The sequence below is a fragment of the Sinocyclocheilus grahami genome, unplaced genomic scaffold, assembly GCF_001515645.1.
Source record: "Sinocyclocheilus grahami isolate Dianchi unplaced genomic scaffold, SAMN03320097.WGS_v1.1 scaffold1485.1, whole genome shotgun sequence".
NCBI classification, from domain to species: Eukaryota; Metazoa; Chordata; class Actinopteri; order Cypriniformes; family Cyprinidae; genus Sinocyclocheilus; species Sinocyclocheilus grahami.
In genome coordinates this window covers 338,591-356,292 of record NW_015506664.1, presented here as the reverse complement: position 1 = coordinate 356,292, position 17,702 = coordinate 338,591, and the positions used below count along the sequence as shown (strand labels likewise).

General features: G+C 39.2%; 2 protein-coding genes across 2 annotated transcripts in view; both read left to right on the top strand.

Moving 5' to 3' along the window:
* Positions 1 to 4,285: 4,285 nt before the first annotated feature.
* LOC107570624 (sodium/potassium/calcium exchanger 2-like) lies at positions 4,286 to 6,675 on the top strand. Its single transcript, XM_016256876.1, has 2 exons — positions 4,286 to 4,507; positions 5,671 to 6,675. The coding sequence occupies exon 2, from the start codon at positions 5,791 to 5,793 to the stop codon at positions 6,673 to 6,675; it is 885 nt and encodes a 294-aa protein (XP_016112362.1). The 5' UTR covers positions 4,286 to 4,507; positions 5,671 to 5,790.
* A 76-nt stretch (positions 6,676 to 6,751) lies between these two features.
* LOC107570623 (sodium/potassium/calcium exchanger 2-like) overlaps positions 6,752 to 17,702 on the top strand; it is a 42,971-nt gene continuing 32,020 nt past the window's right edge. The window contains exons 1-2 of the mRNA XM_016256875.1: positions 6,752 to 6,757; positions 9,852 to 10,382. Coding sequence (XP_016112361.1) covers positions 6,752 to 6,757; positions 9,852 to 10,382 — 537 coding nt within the window. The remainder of the gene's footprint in view (positions 6,758 to 9,851; positions 10,383 to 17,702) is intronic.

The window sequence follows — 17,702 nt, the reverse complement described above, 5'->3', positions numbered from 1 at the left end:
AGTGCATTATCCGAACTTAAATTGTTGTAATTTATGAACACTTTGGAATACAGAACTTGTTTTTTTTCTCCAAAAAATGTAAGTATCAAAAAGTTATAGAAGTTTAACTCTACGGTAAAGAAAATGCACTATAATCATTTTATTTTATTTTATATTTAATAAATATTTTACCTAACAGGTTTTACTCTAAAATTGGTATAACATTAAAGCAGTATGACTAAATAAGTTATGTTCCAAATTTGAAGTTGATATGAAAAAAAAATGAGGTTCCTGTGAGATTTAAACCACAAACAGCCACCGGGTGCCATCCAAACTCCATTGAATTTTTTTAATACATTTTTCTGTCACAAATGTCTAGATTTCTCTGTTATATCTAAAAATATGGAATCCTGAGACTCAGACCTTTCCAATGATATGTTTTTTGTCAAGATTATACAAAGTTTTGATTGTAAAAGACCGTGATGCGTGTTGTAATATGACACTTGACACCGCCGCTAAGAGGGAGGAGACGGCCAAAATATTTTCAAGTACCATTTGCATAGTAACGCAATGTCCGATTTCAAAATGGTTTTCACAGGACGAATCTTAGGCTTCTAAGCTTTCAAATGATATATAATGTATGATGATTACTAAAAGTTTTGATAGAGAGAAAGGACAAAAACCAAGCGTCTCACAGGTGGGACGGTGACAGTTAATTAAATACAATATACAATCCACACAATAACAAAACTGAACTAAGGGCTAAGTTAGAGCTAATTTTGATTCAAGCAAAAAAAATAAATAAAAAATATATATATATGTATAGATTCTTCTACCCGACAGTCAAAGCGGCATTACGTCACAAAAGTGTGGACTCAGAGGAAGTCCGCGAGTGTTTAGGCTGCGATTTGGGACCGGGCTTTTGTAGTTCTGAATCGAATCCTTTGCCAAAGCGCAATGGATTGTGGGTAATATTAGCCATTAGAGTGTGCACGGATCCACACTTCAAAAATCGACCTGTTATAGAAGTTTAACTCTACGGTAAAGAAAATGCACTATAATCATTTTATTTTATTTTATATTTAATAAATATTTTACCTAACAGGTTTTACTCTAAAATTGGTATAACATTAAAGCAGTATGACTAAATAAGTTATGTTCCAAATTTGAAGTTGATATGAAAAAAAAATGAGGTTCCTGTGAGATTTAAACCACAAACAGCCACCGGGTGCCATCCAAACTCCATTGAATTTTTTTAATACATTTTTCTGTCACAAATGTCTAGATTTCTCTGTTATATCTAAAAATATGGAATCCTGAGACTCAGACCTTTCCAATGATATGTTTTTTGTCAAGATTATACAAAGTTTTGATTGTAAAAGACCGTGATGCGTGTTGAAATATGACACTTGACACCGCCGCTAAGAGGGAGGAGACGGCCAAAATATTTTCAAGTACCATTTGCATAGTAACACAATGTCCGATTTCAAAATGGTTTTCACAGGACGAATCTTAGGCTTCTAAGCTTTCAAATGATATATAATGTATGATGATTACTAAAAGTTTTGATAGAGAGAAAGGACAAAAACCAAGCGTCTCACAGGTGGGACGGTGACAGTTAATTAAATACAATATACAATCCACACAATAACAAAACTGAACTAAGGGCTAAGTTAGAGCTAATTTTGATTCAAGCAAAAAAAATAAATAAAAAATATATATATATGTATAGATTCTTCTACCCGACAGTCAAAGCGGCATTACGTCACAAAAGTGTGGACTCAGAGGAAGTCCGCGAGTGTTTAGGCTGCGATTTGGGACCGGGCTTTTGTAGTTCTGAATCGAATCCTTTGCCAAAGCGCAATGGATTGTGGGTAATATTAGCCATTAGAGTGTGCACGGATCCACACTTCAAAAATCGACCTGAAATAGTAGACCATCCGGGGACTTCAGGCATACTCTTTTCAACATACTATGCTTTGAGACACTTTTTTTTTATCTCACATACAGTACTGTTTAGGATGGATAGTATGAACATTGGGACGCTTAACTGGATAGATCCTAGTATTTTGTGCTTCTGTAATATTAAAGGTGAAAGTAGACGAAAAACTGTAGCATTTTTTTTTTGTAAAAAGTACTCCAATAATCTTTGTTTTGTTTACATCTTTGAAAAATAATTTTGACAGTCTATGAGTAGATTATTAAGATATTACGGTAAGAACAATTTATGAACTTCGGGAGTTTAAATATACAGTTAATGTTTTGATGATTGCGAGCAAGTGATTTGTTGATTGATGAGTGCAAAATGTTTTGTAAACACTTATTTGTTTGGCTCTAAATCTTAACTAACTATTGATCAATATTACACTCTGTTATATTTGCTGGCTACACAAACTATCCGTGAATCTGTTGGCTGGTGTGTTACAAATTATTTTATTTTTTATCAATTATTATCAGTTTTTGACAACAACAAAAAAAAGATACAAAAATACACAGAACTCCTCTATAGTCCACCTTCAAGATGTGTGAGCATTAGTGAGGACAGACTCTGACTGTAAATCATGACTCACTCTGAACTGTGTCCATCAATCAGTGACTTTTAATGAGACAGCAGGAATGTGTGTGTTAATGAGGGCGAGAGTGTTCTGGCTTCTGCGTGGGCAGTCGTAATAGATTCAGCAAAAATGCCCTGCATAGATCCGCACAGAAGAGAAAAGCATTTACTCGATGAAACACTAGGCCTACAGCCGACTGAACGCACAAGAACACTTCACACTCCTGTCTCATGAGAGCGTCTGGAAACACAGCCATTACTTCAGAAGAGTAAAAATGGAGAGTCTCAATTTGAGACAAAAATGACAGAATTAGAGCATCGATACATTGATCCCTGTCCGCTCACTCGAGGGCGCCGCTTTCCTTCCTCTCCGCCTGAATACATTCACTCCACACACCGGACAGACACAAGAACACAGCCTGACTCCTTATTTTCAAGAAGAGTGAAGCGTGTTAATCCAACGAGGGAGACGGAGAGAGATTTTCTCTTTTCAACAGGTTTTTCAAACCTTGTAGACTCTCAGAAAAAGGTAGAAAAGCTGTCACTGGGGCGAGATCCTTTCAAAAGGTATTAATATGTACTTTTACGGTACTAATATGCACCCTTTACAAATGTACCTTTTGAAAACCGTCCCACTGACAGATTTTAGAAAAAAAAATTTCTGAGATAATTTTAGTTTACCAAATAAAATCAAGCCTGCTAATGTGGGTGAATCTCATGAAAGGCTGCAAAGAAAATGTCTCAAAATTATATTATGACTCAAAAAAAAATAAAAAATAAAAATAAATAAATATAAATAAATAAATGCATGAAGAAAATTAAGCACATTTCTTTCCAAATCGCATTACTGCAATGCATTATTGTATAAGTATTCTTATTCTGACATTCTCATTACCATTATGTGGAAGACACACACACACACATGCATTTTTAGATTTTCGAAAAACTTCATTCTGTGTGATTTATTAGCTCGTTTATCCGTGGGGACCTCAATTTAGGTCCCCACCGTGACACGAGTCTCCATGAGTCTGTATATTCAGGTTTAAGTCCCCACCAGAATAGAAAAACAGGTACACAAATCACACACACACACACTCTCTCTCTCTCTCTCTCACACACACACACACACACACACACACACACACACGCACGAACGCACACACACACTCTCTCTCTCTCACACACACATGCACGGACGCACACACACACACACACACTCTCTCTCTCTCTCTCTCTCTCTCTCTCACACACACACCTCTGCAAATTCGCAGTTTCCAAAGGAATTTCCCTTAACATCGCCTGCTTTGCATATTGCTTTATTAATCCCAAAAGTGTTTAGGGGTTTAATCAATATCGTGGCAAACTTACAGAAGAAGTGTGCTACTAGCAAACAATCCAGGAACGATGTTTATTTTATACATTTTTTTGTATTTTAAATTAAAAGAAAAAAAAACATTCTTTAATATGGTTGCTTCTTTTTTCACTTTATTTTAATCAAAAACATGTTTTCTTTTTCTCTATTTCATATACATATACATGATGTGTGCTTTTTCTATCGATCGAAGCTCGTGATGATGCGAGAGTCGCCGCTGCTGTAACCACGGCAACGCTTCCTCTCGGGCCATCGTGACGTCACTGAGCCACACGGCGACACCTGCACACACACACACACACACACACACACACACACACAGAGAGAGAGAGAGAAAGAGAGAGAGAGAGAGAGAGAGAGAGAGAGAGAGAGAGAGAGGGAGCTGTGGTCAGTCTGATCGTTGCTCCTCGCCATAGGTGTCTGGGAATAAAAGCATGGAGCTGGACACAGAGATGCGCTCTCGTAGCTCCGCCCCTGAATAACATCACCATCATCATCATCATCATCATCATCATCACAGTCGGAAAGGAAGAACTGGAGGGCACGAGAGAGGACGCACGCGGACTGTCAACCTGCTGCACGTTCATCCATCACCTCTGAATGTAAGTCACATTTTTCATTTATTCGATCAGTGAGTTTATCAATGTGTTTAATTGCTTTTATTAAACAGTTCGGGATTGGTACATTGCACATGATGCCTCATTAGTGATTGTATGAGTATAAACAGATAACGGTCTGCTAGATCAGAACTCACCTTCAAATATCAAGACTATTCATCATTCAGTGGTTTTATATATGGACATTTATATCCTTTAATATTTGGTCACAGAGCTCAGAGGTCATGAGAGTGACAGGTCTGTTGCATGTCAGACAGACGGTGATTATTCAGGTATGACAGCCATACCCCCCTTTAATAAAATCATGATGAATGGCAGCATGATTAGAAGTCAGCATGGATACATTTACTGAAGTCACACATGATAAAGGGTTTAGAGACATTCAGATATTTATTAAAGTAACCCATATGTTCAAATATCAGAAATTCCCCAAATAACAAATTAAACCAACTCCACTTTCCACTGTATGCATCATTGTCATTACAAGAAACAACAGATACATTTAAAAAAATAACAAATAATTAGAGATAAAGATCAAGAGAACAACAGTTAGAACTAATCTTACCAAATGACCCAACATGTCTAGTTTCTGTACTGAAGTTGTTGCTGGACCTTTTTTTTTGCACTTAATTTGATCCTTTCCAGCAATAAGTGTAAATGCCTCAATACAATAAATGGGGTAAATCACTTTAATATACTAAGAAAATACAGGGTGTATTGTAGAAGTGTTGTAACATATGCATGAGAAGATCTGAAAGTAGACTATGAAAGTTCCATTCTTCATGTATTTTCTTTTTTTTAATAGATAATTACGTGTCAAAATGTTTTGTGGCAGATTTGTCAGTAGTATCAATGTGAATGATTTTTAGCTCTTATTTGTGGTTATATAAGGTGCATGTTGTGAAATGTGCTGTGTCGGGCATGAGAGGGATGCAGACATGCTTTTGACATTGTGCCGTTTCACTGTGACCTTGAAAATGCAGACGCAGCTGAGAATAAGAACAAGTCAGCAATCGCAGATGCTCACAGATTCACACGTGCACACTTACCGATTACACACAGACATACAGGCAGCACAGATCTTGTTGGCTTTGTGTAGTGTGTGATTAACCCCGACCCTGCCCTCTCTCTGTGATTATTTATCTCAGGTTAATATGAGGAAGCCTCTGGTGTGCTGAAGGACATCTGGATTCTGCAGATTTACTGTACAAGTAGCATTCTCAGCATGTGCTAAGCCCAACTGTATAGCGTAACGAGAGAGAGAGCACATGAGCATCGAAGCAGAGAAAATGGCCATGGCCTCCGACTTGCAGCACCATCAGATCGTCTGTGCCCGCCAGCGCTCTCAGCGCTTGTGGAAGAAACTCAGGCCAGCACGGGTGCTCGGCCTCCTCATCAGTATTTTAGCAATAAGTGCAGTGGCCTTCTCGTGGCGCTCTACTGCTCAGTGGGAGGGGCTACACAGCCACGCCCCACACAGGACACTGCTGTCCACACACCTGGGTTACCACAGTAACCTCTCGGAGGACACACCCATAGCCATGCGCTCGACCGCGGAGTCAAACGAGAGTCAGGGGGGCTATCCGACTGACCTGTTCAGCCTGGAGGACCGTCGGCACGGTGCTGTTGTGTTACACATGTTTGGCATGATCTACATGTTCATTGCTCTCGCTATTGTTTGCGATGAGTTTTTTGTCCCCGCGCTCACGGTCATCACAGAGAAACTCAAGATCTCTGATGACGTGGCAGGCGCCACCTTTATGGCGGCCGGGGGCTCGGCTCCTGAGCTCTTCACCTCCGTCATCGGCGTATTCATTTCCCATAGTAACGTGGGCATCGGAACCATCGTCGGCTCTGCTGTGTTCAACATCTTGTTTGTCATCGGAATGTGTGCCGTGTTCTCGAAAGAGATCCTGAACCTGACGTGGTGGCCTCTGTTCAGGGATGTCTTCTTCTACATCGTCGGCCTCATCATGCTCATAATTTTCTTCCTGGATAACTACATCATGTACTGGGAGAGTATCAGTCTGCTGCTTGCCTATGCCACCTATGTGCTCTTCATGAAGTTTAATGGGAATGTAGAGACTCTCGTCAAGGGCATCATTAACAGAAACCAGGTGGTGGAAGTGGAGGCCCAGCCAAAGGTGAGTTGATGACATCTCTACCTTCCACTTAATGTCCAACCATCATAGTTTAAAATGGACCCCCATTTGAATTGGGGCCTGGTTGATGAGAGTGAGTAATTTGGTCTCTGGTCTGATTGTAGAGAGTGTTTTCCAAGCAGGATTACTGCAGCATTGGGACATATCACAATGTTGGCTTCCCGAACCCAAAGAGACAGGGCCTTTAACTCCAGTTCTGGAGGGCTGGCGTCCTGCAGACTTTAGGTTTAAGCCCAACCAAACACCCTGGAACAAGCTTACCGCAGTGTTCAGATTTTCTTGAAAATTACAGACAGGTGTGTTTAATTAGGGTTGGAAATGAAGTCTGCAGGACACCGGCCCTCCAGCGGTGGAGTTGAATGACCCTGGTGTAGGCTATCAGATAATAATCCACTGTGAATTCAGCATCAGTGCTAACTCTGAAAAAGATGCATGAATACCTCCCTGAATCACGAGATGTCAGATTGGACACCCTACCCCAGGACTCTTCAACTCCAGTCCTGGAGGGCCAATGTCCTGCTGACTTTAGTACCAATCCCAATTTAACCCAATTGTCCGTAAACTGCAAATAATTCTGAACACCTTTATTAAACTCAGCAGGACACTGGCCTTCCATGACTGAAGGTAAAGAGGCCTACAGTACAGTACATAAAATTAATACTATACACTCAATCCTAAGGCCCCCCAACACACACCTGTATCAACTCATTAGCTCATTAGTAGAGAGGTCACGTCCTGAAATGGTTTGGTCAGATAAGAAAGACATCCAAAGTGTGTACTGTTGGGGTGTCTCCAGGAACAGGGTTCCTGTGTTTCCCAACCCTGTTCCTGTAGATACCAACATACACATCTTTGAACTCTTCCTAATCAGACACACCTGATTCAACTCATCAACTTGTTAGTAGACACTCTATAAGACCAGAATAGATGGGTCAGATAAGGTCAGATAACAATGTTCAAAATGTGTAATGTTGGGTGCCTCCAGGAACAGGGTTGAGAAACACTGGATCAGGTGTATTTGATTAGGGTTTTGCAGGTAGTTGAATCTATAGGAGCACCCTGTACTATACTAATCTTATACTAAGGGCTTGTCCCAAATAGTGCACTTGATGTGGACATATGGTCTTCGCTCATGCATGTCCATGAACACACCGCGAGTCCACATCAAGTGCACCATTTGGGAGAAGCTAATACTATCAGATTAGTACACAATATAGTATTAGTTTTATTTGGTATTTAACATTTGTTAACAAAACATGCCTATCACAAAGAACACCACCAGAGATAGGGCTATAATATTCTGTCCTGCATTTGTTTGTTTTTGCTACTATATGACTATCACCAGTATATAAACAATCACTAGTAACACTTTTGTTATAGAAAACAAGTAATCAGTCTTTATTTCAGACCACAAGGTAATAACAGAAGAGGACAGGGATTGAAAGGTTATTTTGCTGGACAGTGGGATTTGGAGGAGGACAGGTCATGATTGAAATGAGATCCTCTGTATGAGTTCATGAGGATGATGAAGAGTAATACATTCTAAGCACACAATACTGGACCTGAATTAGCCCTCAAATGTTGCCAGGCAACAGGTAGATGTTGTCCTTATGGGATGCACGTAGACACATATGCACATGTTCATGCATGACTGTGAATATAGTTTTCCTGCAGTCAGTTCTCTTTGTTTTGGTGTTCATGAAGGCATAAGCTCTTCATTTGTGATGCAGTAGTCATGGATGCAGCTGAAATAATCCTGCAGGCTTTATGTGCCATAATCCATTTCTCTCCGCTACTGCAACCAGGACTCGACTAACAATAATCATGATCTAATACTGCAGTTTAACCTTGAGCCTAATCCCTAACCCCTGCAGCTTTCAAAGCATCCTCAAGCATGGCTCAAGAAGATCCGCAATTTCCAAAGGAAGTTCCCTGAAAATCGTCTGCTTTGCATGTTGCTTCATTAATCCCAAAATTGTTTAGAGGTTCTAGCAATATTCTTGCAAACCTACAGAAGAATTGTGCTGCTTGCAAACAATCCAGGAAGTATCATTTGTTAATCTAAAAGGAGACTGTTTCCAGAAAATAAATTGCAGGTATAAGAACACGTTTTTGCTTATACGCAGTGCGCAGTGATTAGGACGTGTCTAATTAGTTACATTTGAACAGTCTGCAAAAATTTTTGCCATTTGCACAATTAACTCGAAACATCCACAGATTCAGCAAACTGGTTTCGGGATCAATGCTGCAGTTTTTGCAATCACATCCTTGCAGATACTGCTGGTACATCACATGGCCTCCACGGCAGATCACATACTCCCACAGGATTGTAGTGTTTGGTCAACTATTTGAAATCTTGAAACCTGTAACCTTTGTGTTAGCAGCTCAAGATCTTAAAGGAGTTGTATTATGCATGTCCCTTTTATATATGTGCAAGGAACTGTTTTCAAAACTATGCTTGTCTGTTTTTGGCTCAGTTCCCCCTTTCAACAACTTTAATGCAGAATCATGTGCATCATACTGTGAATGTTTAGGGGGGTAACAATGTCAGATTCACAATCACCAACATCGAATTTAGCAGATAGGGAATTATTTTATCCCTCAGCCATTTTCTATGAGATTTTGGACCAGAGAATTCCTACACTGCCATTAGCCGGGTTTCCATCCAAAGTTGCGAATTTAACTTATGCTCAAAACTGGAATATTGCATAAAACATTTACGAACTAGCATCGTTTCAAGCAACGAGAACAAAATCGTCACTTCCTGATAAACTGGCACTATAAATCACTAAGAAAAGTAGGAGAATATAATAATTTTCATATATAATAAATTACTTGCACCTCAGAGCGAGCAGACGAAACACAATGCGGTCGTTGCTTTCGGAGGTGGATGCTGCTGTTTGGGAATGCAGTCGTGTAAGACATTTCTGGGAGGCAATTATACAGAAATACTTTGATGACAAACTTGTGCATTTCCGAATGACCATAACAACATTTCAGGTGCTGTGGAATGAGATCGGTCCGCTGGTTAGTCAGGTTTTGCCGTCCCATAGCGCAAAGTCACATGACTTTTTTGATGTGCTTGGAGGAACTTATTCGCAAAATGCATTTCCATCTCCCATTATTCGCATCAACACTTTTTCGCACAAGTCAAAAACCACCTCAAGCGAGGCGGTGCTGTTGTGTTGCACATGTTTGGCATGATCTACATGTTCATTGCTCTCGCTATTGTTTGCGATGAGTTTTTTGTCCCCGCGCTCACGGTCATCACAGAGAAACTCGCGATCTCAGATGACGTGGCAGGAGCCACCTTCATGGCGGCCGGGGGCTCGGCTCCTGAGCTCTTCACCTCCGTCATCGGCGTATTCATTTCCCATAGTAACGTGGGCATCGGAACCATCGTCGGCTCTGCTGTGTTCAACATCTTGTTTGTCATCGGAATGTGTGCCGTGTTCTCGAAAGAGATCCTGAACCTGACGTGGTGGCCTCTGTTCAGGGATGTCTTCTTCTACATCGTCGGCCTCATCATGCTCATAATTTTCTTCCTGGATAACTACATCATGTACTGGGAGAGTATCAGTCTGCTGCTTGCCTATGCCACCTATGTGCTCTTCATGAAGTTTAATGGGAATGTAGAGACTCTCGTCAAGGGCATCATTAACAGAAACCAGGTGGTGGAAGTGGAGGCCCAGCCAAAGGTGAGTTGATGACATCTCTACCTTCCACTTAATGTCCAACCATCATAGTTTAAAATGGACCCCCATTTGAATTGGGGCCTGGTTGATGAGAGTGAGTAATTTGGTCTCTGGTCTGATTGTAGAGAGTGTTTTCCAAGCAGGATTACTGCAGCATTGGGACATATCACAATGTTGGCTTCCCGAACCCAAAGAGACAGGGCCTTTAACTCCAGTTCTGGAGGGCTGGCGTCCTGCAGACTTTAGGTTTAAGCCCAACCAAACACCCTGGAACAAGCTTACCGCAGTGTTCAGATTTTCTTGAAAATTACAGACAGGTGTGTTTAATTAGGGTTGGAAATGAAGTCTGCAGGACACCGGCCCTCCAGCGGTGGAGTTGAATGACCCTGGTGTAGGCTATCAGATAATAATCCACTGTGAATTCAGCATCAGTGCTAACTCTGAAAAAGATGCATGAATACCTCCCTGAATCACGAGATGTCAGATTGGACACCCTACCCCAGGACTCTTCAACTCCAGTCCTGGAGGGCCAATGTCCTGCTGACTTTAGTACCAATCCCAATTTAACCCAATTGTCCGTAAACTGCAAATAATTCTGAACACCTTTATTAAACTCAGCAGGACACTGGCCTTCCATGACTGAAGGTAAAGAGGCCTACAGTACAGTACATAAAATTAATACTATACACTCAATCCTAAGGCCCCCCAACACACACCTGTATCAACTCATTAGCTCATTAGTAGAGAGGTCACGTCCTGAAATGGTTTGGTCAGATAAGAAAGACATCCAAAGTGTGTACTGTTGGGGTGTCTCCAGGAACAGGGTTCCTGTGTTTCCCAACCCTGTTCCTGTAGATACCAACATACACATCTTTGAACTCTTCCTAATCAGACACACCTGATTCAACTCATCAACTTGTTAGTAGACACTCTATAAGACCAGAATAGATGGGTCAGATAAGGTCAGATAACAATGTTCAAAATGTGTAATGTTGGGTGCCTCCAGGAACAGGGTTGAGAAACACTGGATCAGGTGTATTTGATTAGGGTTTTGCAGGTAGTTGAATCTATAGGAGCACCCTGTACTATACTAATCTTATACTAAGGGCTTGTCCCAAATAGTGCACTTGATGTGGACATATGGTCTTCGCTCATGCATGTCCATGAACACACATCAAGTGCACCATTTGGGAGAAGCTAATACTATCAGATTAGTACACAATATAGTATTAGTTTTATTTGGTATTTAACATTTGTTAACAAAACATGCCTATCACAAAGAACACCACCAGAGATAGGGCTATAATATTCTGTCCTGCATTTGTTTGTTTTTGCTACTATATGACTATCACCAGTATATAAACAATCACCAGTAGTCTTTATTTCAGACCACAAGGTAATAACAGAAGAGGACAGGGATTGAAAGGGTATTTTGCTGGACAGTGGGATTTGGAGGAGGACAGGTCATGATTGAAATGAGATCCTCTGTATGAGTTCATGAGGATGATGAAGAGTAATACATTCTAAGCACACAATACTGGACCTGAATTAGCCCTCAAATGTTGCCAGGCAACAGGTAGATGTTGTCCTTATGGGATGCACGTAGACACATATGCACATGTTCATGCATGACTGTGAATATAGTTTTCCTGCAGTCAGTTCTCTTTGTTTTGGTGTTCATGAAGGCATAAGCTCTTCATTTGTGATGCAGTAGTCATGGATGCAGCTGAAATAATCCTGCAGGCTTTATGTGCCATAATCCATTTCTCTCCGCTACTGCAACCAGGACTCGACTAACAATAATCATGATCTAATACTGCAGTTTAACCTTGAGCCTAATCCCTAACCCCTGCAGCTTTCAAAGCATCCTCAAGCATGGCTCAAGAAGATCCGCAATTTCCAAAGGAAGTTCCCTGAAAATCGTCTGCTTTGCATGTTGCTTCATTAATCCCAAAATTGTTTAGAGGTTCTAGCAATATTCTTGCAAACCTACAGAAGAATTGTGCTGCTTGCAAACAATCCAGGAAGTATCATTTGTTAATCTAAAAGGAGACTGTTTCCAGAAAATAAATTGCAGGTATAAGAACACGTTTTTGCTTATACGCAGTGCGCAGTGATTAGGACGTGTCTAATTAGTTACATTTGAACAGTCTGCAAAAATTTTTGCCATTTGCACAATTAACTCGAAACATCCACAGATTCAGCAAACTGGTTTCGGGATCAATGCTGCAGTTTTTGCAATCACATCCTTGCAGATACTGCTGGTACATCACATGGCCTCCACGGCAGATCACATACTCCCACAGGATTGTAGTGTTTGGTCAACTATTTGAAATCTTGAAACCTGTAACCTTTGTGTTAGCAGCTCAAGATCTTAAAGGAGTTGTATTATGCATGTCCCTTTTATATATGTGCAAGGAACTGTTTTCAAAACTATGCTTGTCTGTTTTTGGCTCAGTTCCCCCTTTCAACAACTTTAATGCAGAATCATGTGCATCATACTGTGAATGTTTAGGGGGGTAACAATGTCAGATTCACAATCACCAACATCGAATTTAGCAGATAGGGAATTATTTTATCCCTCAGCCATTTTCTATGAGATTTTGGACCAGAGAATTCCTACACTGCCATTAGCCGGGTTTCCATCCAAAGTTGCGAATTTAACTTATGCTCAAAACTGGAATATTGCATAAAACATTTACGAACTAGCATCGTTTCAAGCAACGAGAACAAAATCGTCACTTCCTGATAAACTGGCACTATAAATCACTAAGAAAAGTAGGAGAATATAATAATTTTCATATATAATAAATTACTTGCACCTCAGAGCGAGCAGACGAAACACAATGCGGTCGTTGCTTTCGGAGGTGGATGCTGCTGTTTGGGAATGCAGTCGTGTAAGACATTTCTGGGAGGCAATTATACAGAAATACTTTGATGACAAACTTGTGCATTTCCGAATGACCATAACAACATTTCAGGTGCTGTGGAATGAGATCGGTCCGCTGGTTAGTCAGGTTTTGCCGTCCCATAGCGCAAAGTCACATGACTTTTTTGATGTGCTTGGAGGAACTTATTCGCAAAATGCATTTCCATCTCCCATTATTCGCATCAACACTTTTTCGCACAAGTCAAAAACCACCTCAAGCGAGAGTAAAAACTTTTTTGCGAATTAAGGGATTTTTATTCGAAATTTGGCGTTTCCATCACTCGTTTCTCATGCGATACTTCAAAATGTGCATTAAAATAGGGTGATGGAAACATAGCTATTGTTGTAAGCGAACATGGATTAAGGTGGCCAGGAGGAGTCTTGCGGTGCTGGATCTCAAAGGAGACCGTATTGCAGCAGTAAGGGATTGTTGGATGGTGGAGTCATGTTCATTGCCTCATTCTGTTCACAAGGGATTCAACAATGTCAAGTGTTGGTAAAGCCCTGCTGGGTTAAGCTGAACAAATTGTGTCCTGTTGAAAGAAAGAAACAATCTTTGGAAATATCAAAGGCTCCTCGGTCCTCGGATCTGCTGTTGTGTTTCAGATATGGCAATACAGGGTCATACAGGGTTAGAAAGGTTCATCTGGGGTAGTACATCTCTGTTTGATGATATAAAAAATATAATATTATAGATGTAATAAGTGCAGTAGAACAGATGTATCTCACTGCGCCATTAGTTTAGGTTGATGTGTCAAGGATGGCCACCACTGTCTTTCTTCAACGCTAATTGCTTTGACACCAGACAGGTCTCTATGGTGATATGAAGTGAGGTGAAGCATTTGTGAAACAACAGACTGAGAAAAAGGGAAGGAAAAACACGCTATGTTCATACCAACGGGGGTGTGGCATGACTTCAAAGCAGCATTGGTGCCACGAGCCATGTGACTGTATGAAAAGTGTATATTTTTTTAATGTGATTGTTGGTACATTTTACCAGTTTTTACCATACTTTCAAAACAAAAATTAAAATAGGAAAAATATGCAATATAAAAATAATTGAAGACAAAATGTGTTTTACTGAGAAAAAACAAGATTTGGTTTTTAAAAAAGCCTTTTTCCAAAAGGTACATCTGGAAAAAGGGGGGTCGTCTTATATTCGGACTAATACGGTAAATGCCACCTCACAGGTTTTGAAATCTGTGACTTTTGAAAATTAATGTACTGTTGCTGCAATTCATCAAAGTATTTCTGTAATATTTCTAAGTATTAAAATGCTCTGGTTAAGCTTCAGGAACTCTTATTGATAGTAACGAAAGCCATTGTTTAGTGAGAGTTATTTTGCATGAAGGTGTTATGCATGATGATATTTTTTATTTTTTTTTAACCATATTTTAAAATTCTGATATTGCCACCAATTTCTGTAATCTTAGCAAACAGGAAGGGTTATTTTAGTGTACCACAAACCAAATATTTAATTGCTGAAATCCATGGCTAATACTTAGATGTTTGCACTGCCATGCTCTTGTTCTCTTTCAGTTACAGAAATCTGCTTATGTTAAGTTTTATTTCACATAGCATTATTGCTAGCACTCTGGATTTCATGAGTAATCGCAAACAATTTAAACTGCATTAATGCATTCATTTCTCCGTAACATGAGTAATTTATAGCTTTATTTACAAAACTGCCATATAGTGGAGACTGAGTTGTAACAGTCAGTTTAAGCATTGATTATATTATAATTTTAAGACATAGAATGGGGACATGAAAGTAGAAATTACCTTCTTTTGAGAGTAACACTTTATAATAACTTTCATCAATAAATCATTAACAAACATTATATATTGCTTAATGGATCGAGCACTTATTGAAAATCTACAAATGATCTTGACAGATGTTATAAAATGATTAAAAGCTTGTGTTAATGCACAACACTTCTGCTGCTACTGAGGTGTGATACGAGTACGTTTAGGGACTAAGGTTTGGTGGTATGGGTAGGTTTAAGCATAAACCTTACTAGATGCTTATAATAATACAGTTTTCCAGTGGAATACAATATGCTGTGTATTTCTAGAACCTTATTATCAATTGTATAAAATTGATCTTGTTTTAAGAATGTTGAGATATTTTACAGTCTAATGCACGGTCGTTTTTGGCAGCATGTATCATCTGCAGAACTCAATAGGTTCTTCTCAGGGTTGCATAAGTGAGAGCGAGGCTGGTTTACAGTGTGTTTCATGTGTTCTGTGTTCTGCGGTGAAATGAGATCATATGCAGGGTATTTAGAGAGTCTTCTTTTCTGTACTGGTTCAAGTAAAGGACCTTTCTGCGAGACTTGTTACTGACGCTCCGATTATCCCCAAGGATTTAGTCTTACCTTGTGACAAGAGATGGAAATGAGTTTTGAAGGTATGAGCTCTGAAAGCTGCCTGGTAAATCTGGATTTATCTCGAGTGCATAAATAAAATATAGACTAGGAGTGGAGAATGCTAAGATGGTTCCAGATCATTTGTCCTCTCCCATATCAGTAGCAAGTAGTGGATTTCTGAAACGATGAAGAAGAGTCATATCTATGTATCATCTATGTTTACATGTTTACACACGGATAATAGAACATAAATGATACTATTTATTAAAATAAAATCACATTAGAGTCTTTTCCTTTATGCATTAAACATCTCCGTAGAGCTTCCAAATACAGTAATTATTGCCTACAGTAACACATACACCTATATGGTTTTTTTGGTTTGGTTATTATTAACAATTGTCATTTTTGGACCATTACTTTATCAATCCTTGGTAAACACAAGGTGTCAATGAACTGTATTGTGTAATTATGGTCACAAGCGTCGCTTCTTTATTTGCCTTTTGTCAGCATATTATCAGAATTTACCATATTTATTTTCTTCCCGAAGATGAACATCTGCGGCTGTACAAACATCTGATTGGATCTTGCCCAAGTTCCCTAAAAAGCACACAAAGATACGCACGTAAATAATCAAGTTTTGATCAGAATGTTTTGTTGAATTTACAGTTCTGAAATATAATGAAATATAAGAACGTTATATCAAATTAGATATTGTATACTATGCTTGCTGTTTGAGCAAGGCTTGTGATCTTTAAAATGCTTTCTAGCTTTCGAAGAGGATTTTGGAAGAGTGCTTGTGTGTCTCACACGTTTCAGAATGCCTGTTATATAAACTTGATTTTAATTTTCATGTAGCTGCAGAGATGGTGAATGCAGGTTTTTTTTTCTCCTTCTTTTTTTTTCCATTTCCCCTTCCTGATGCTCAAACAGCGGAGAATTCATCTCTATCCAGTAATCCTCACATATACGTCCTTTGATTTGTACTCTCTCCTCTCGTAAACGCACACGCATTTTAGCTGTTCCTCAGACAAAAGTGTTGATTGCTTTAGAAGACTTGAAAGAAGTCATATGGACTGCTTTTAGATTGCTTTTAATAGCTTGCCAGCCTAAATAATTCACTTTTATTGTATCAAAAAGAGCAGTTTGTGTATTCTGCTTAACATCTTTATATATATATATATATATATATATATATATATTTTTTTTTTAATGGAATAGAGAAAGTGACATGAGACCCGGAACAACACAAGGCTGAGTAAAATATCCAAACGTCAAATGCTCATCGTTTGGTGATGCATAGACATGTACAGTACATAGGCTATGCATTTGACAGGCACTCTTATCCAGAGTTATTTACGTTGCATTCAATGTATGAATTTTATTATTATGTGTTTGCATTTCCCATTATGTGACCTTGACGTTGTTTTTGTTGTGCTCTTGCAGCCGCAAGAACATTAACACAGTGAAAACTGTGACAGTCTGTAATGTAAAGCTCTTCCGGCTTGGCTGCAAGCGAAGGTGTGATGCGTTTGCTGGGGATTTTGTGATCATGTTTTAATCTCTCTAATCTCCTTATTAACTAGCTTTGATCTGTCTCTTCTCATATTTGCAAGAGAGCTTGCGACACCTGGGTCCATGTGGGTGGGCAAATAGGTCATGATTAGCCTTAGACTCTATTTATCTACACATTTTAGTATTTAGAGTTTTAGTGCCACATTATTACAACCATTATTTCAACCAGCAAAAGTCAGGCTTTTATACCATAAATTAATGTTTTTTGGCAAACATACTTATATAATCATTAATTTGAAATGCTTTCTGCTGAAAATAATTAAATTAAAAAGTCAATCAATCCATCCATCATTGTGCATATTTATGCATACTGTGTAATTGTGAGACTTTTGTCACGATTCTGTGGTTTTTGTTTGGTCAGGTTTAGTTATACTTCATCCATTGCTATTTGAGATACACTGATTACATTAATATGGGACTGATGTGAAATCTAAAAATTGCGAGTTAGCCAAA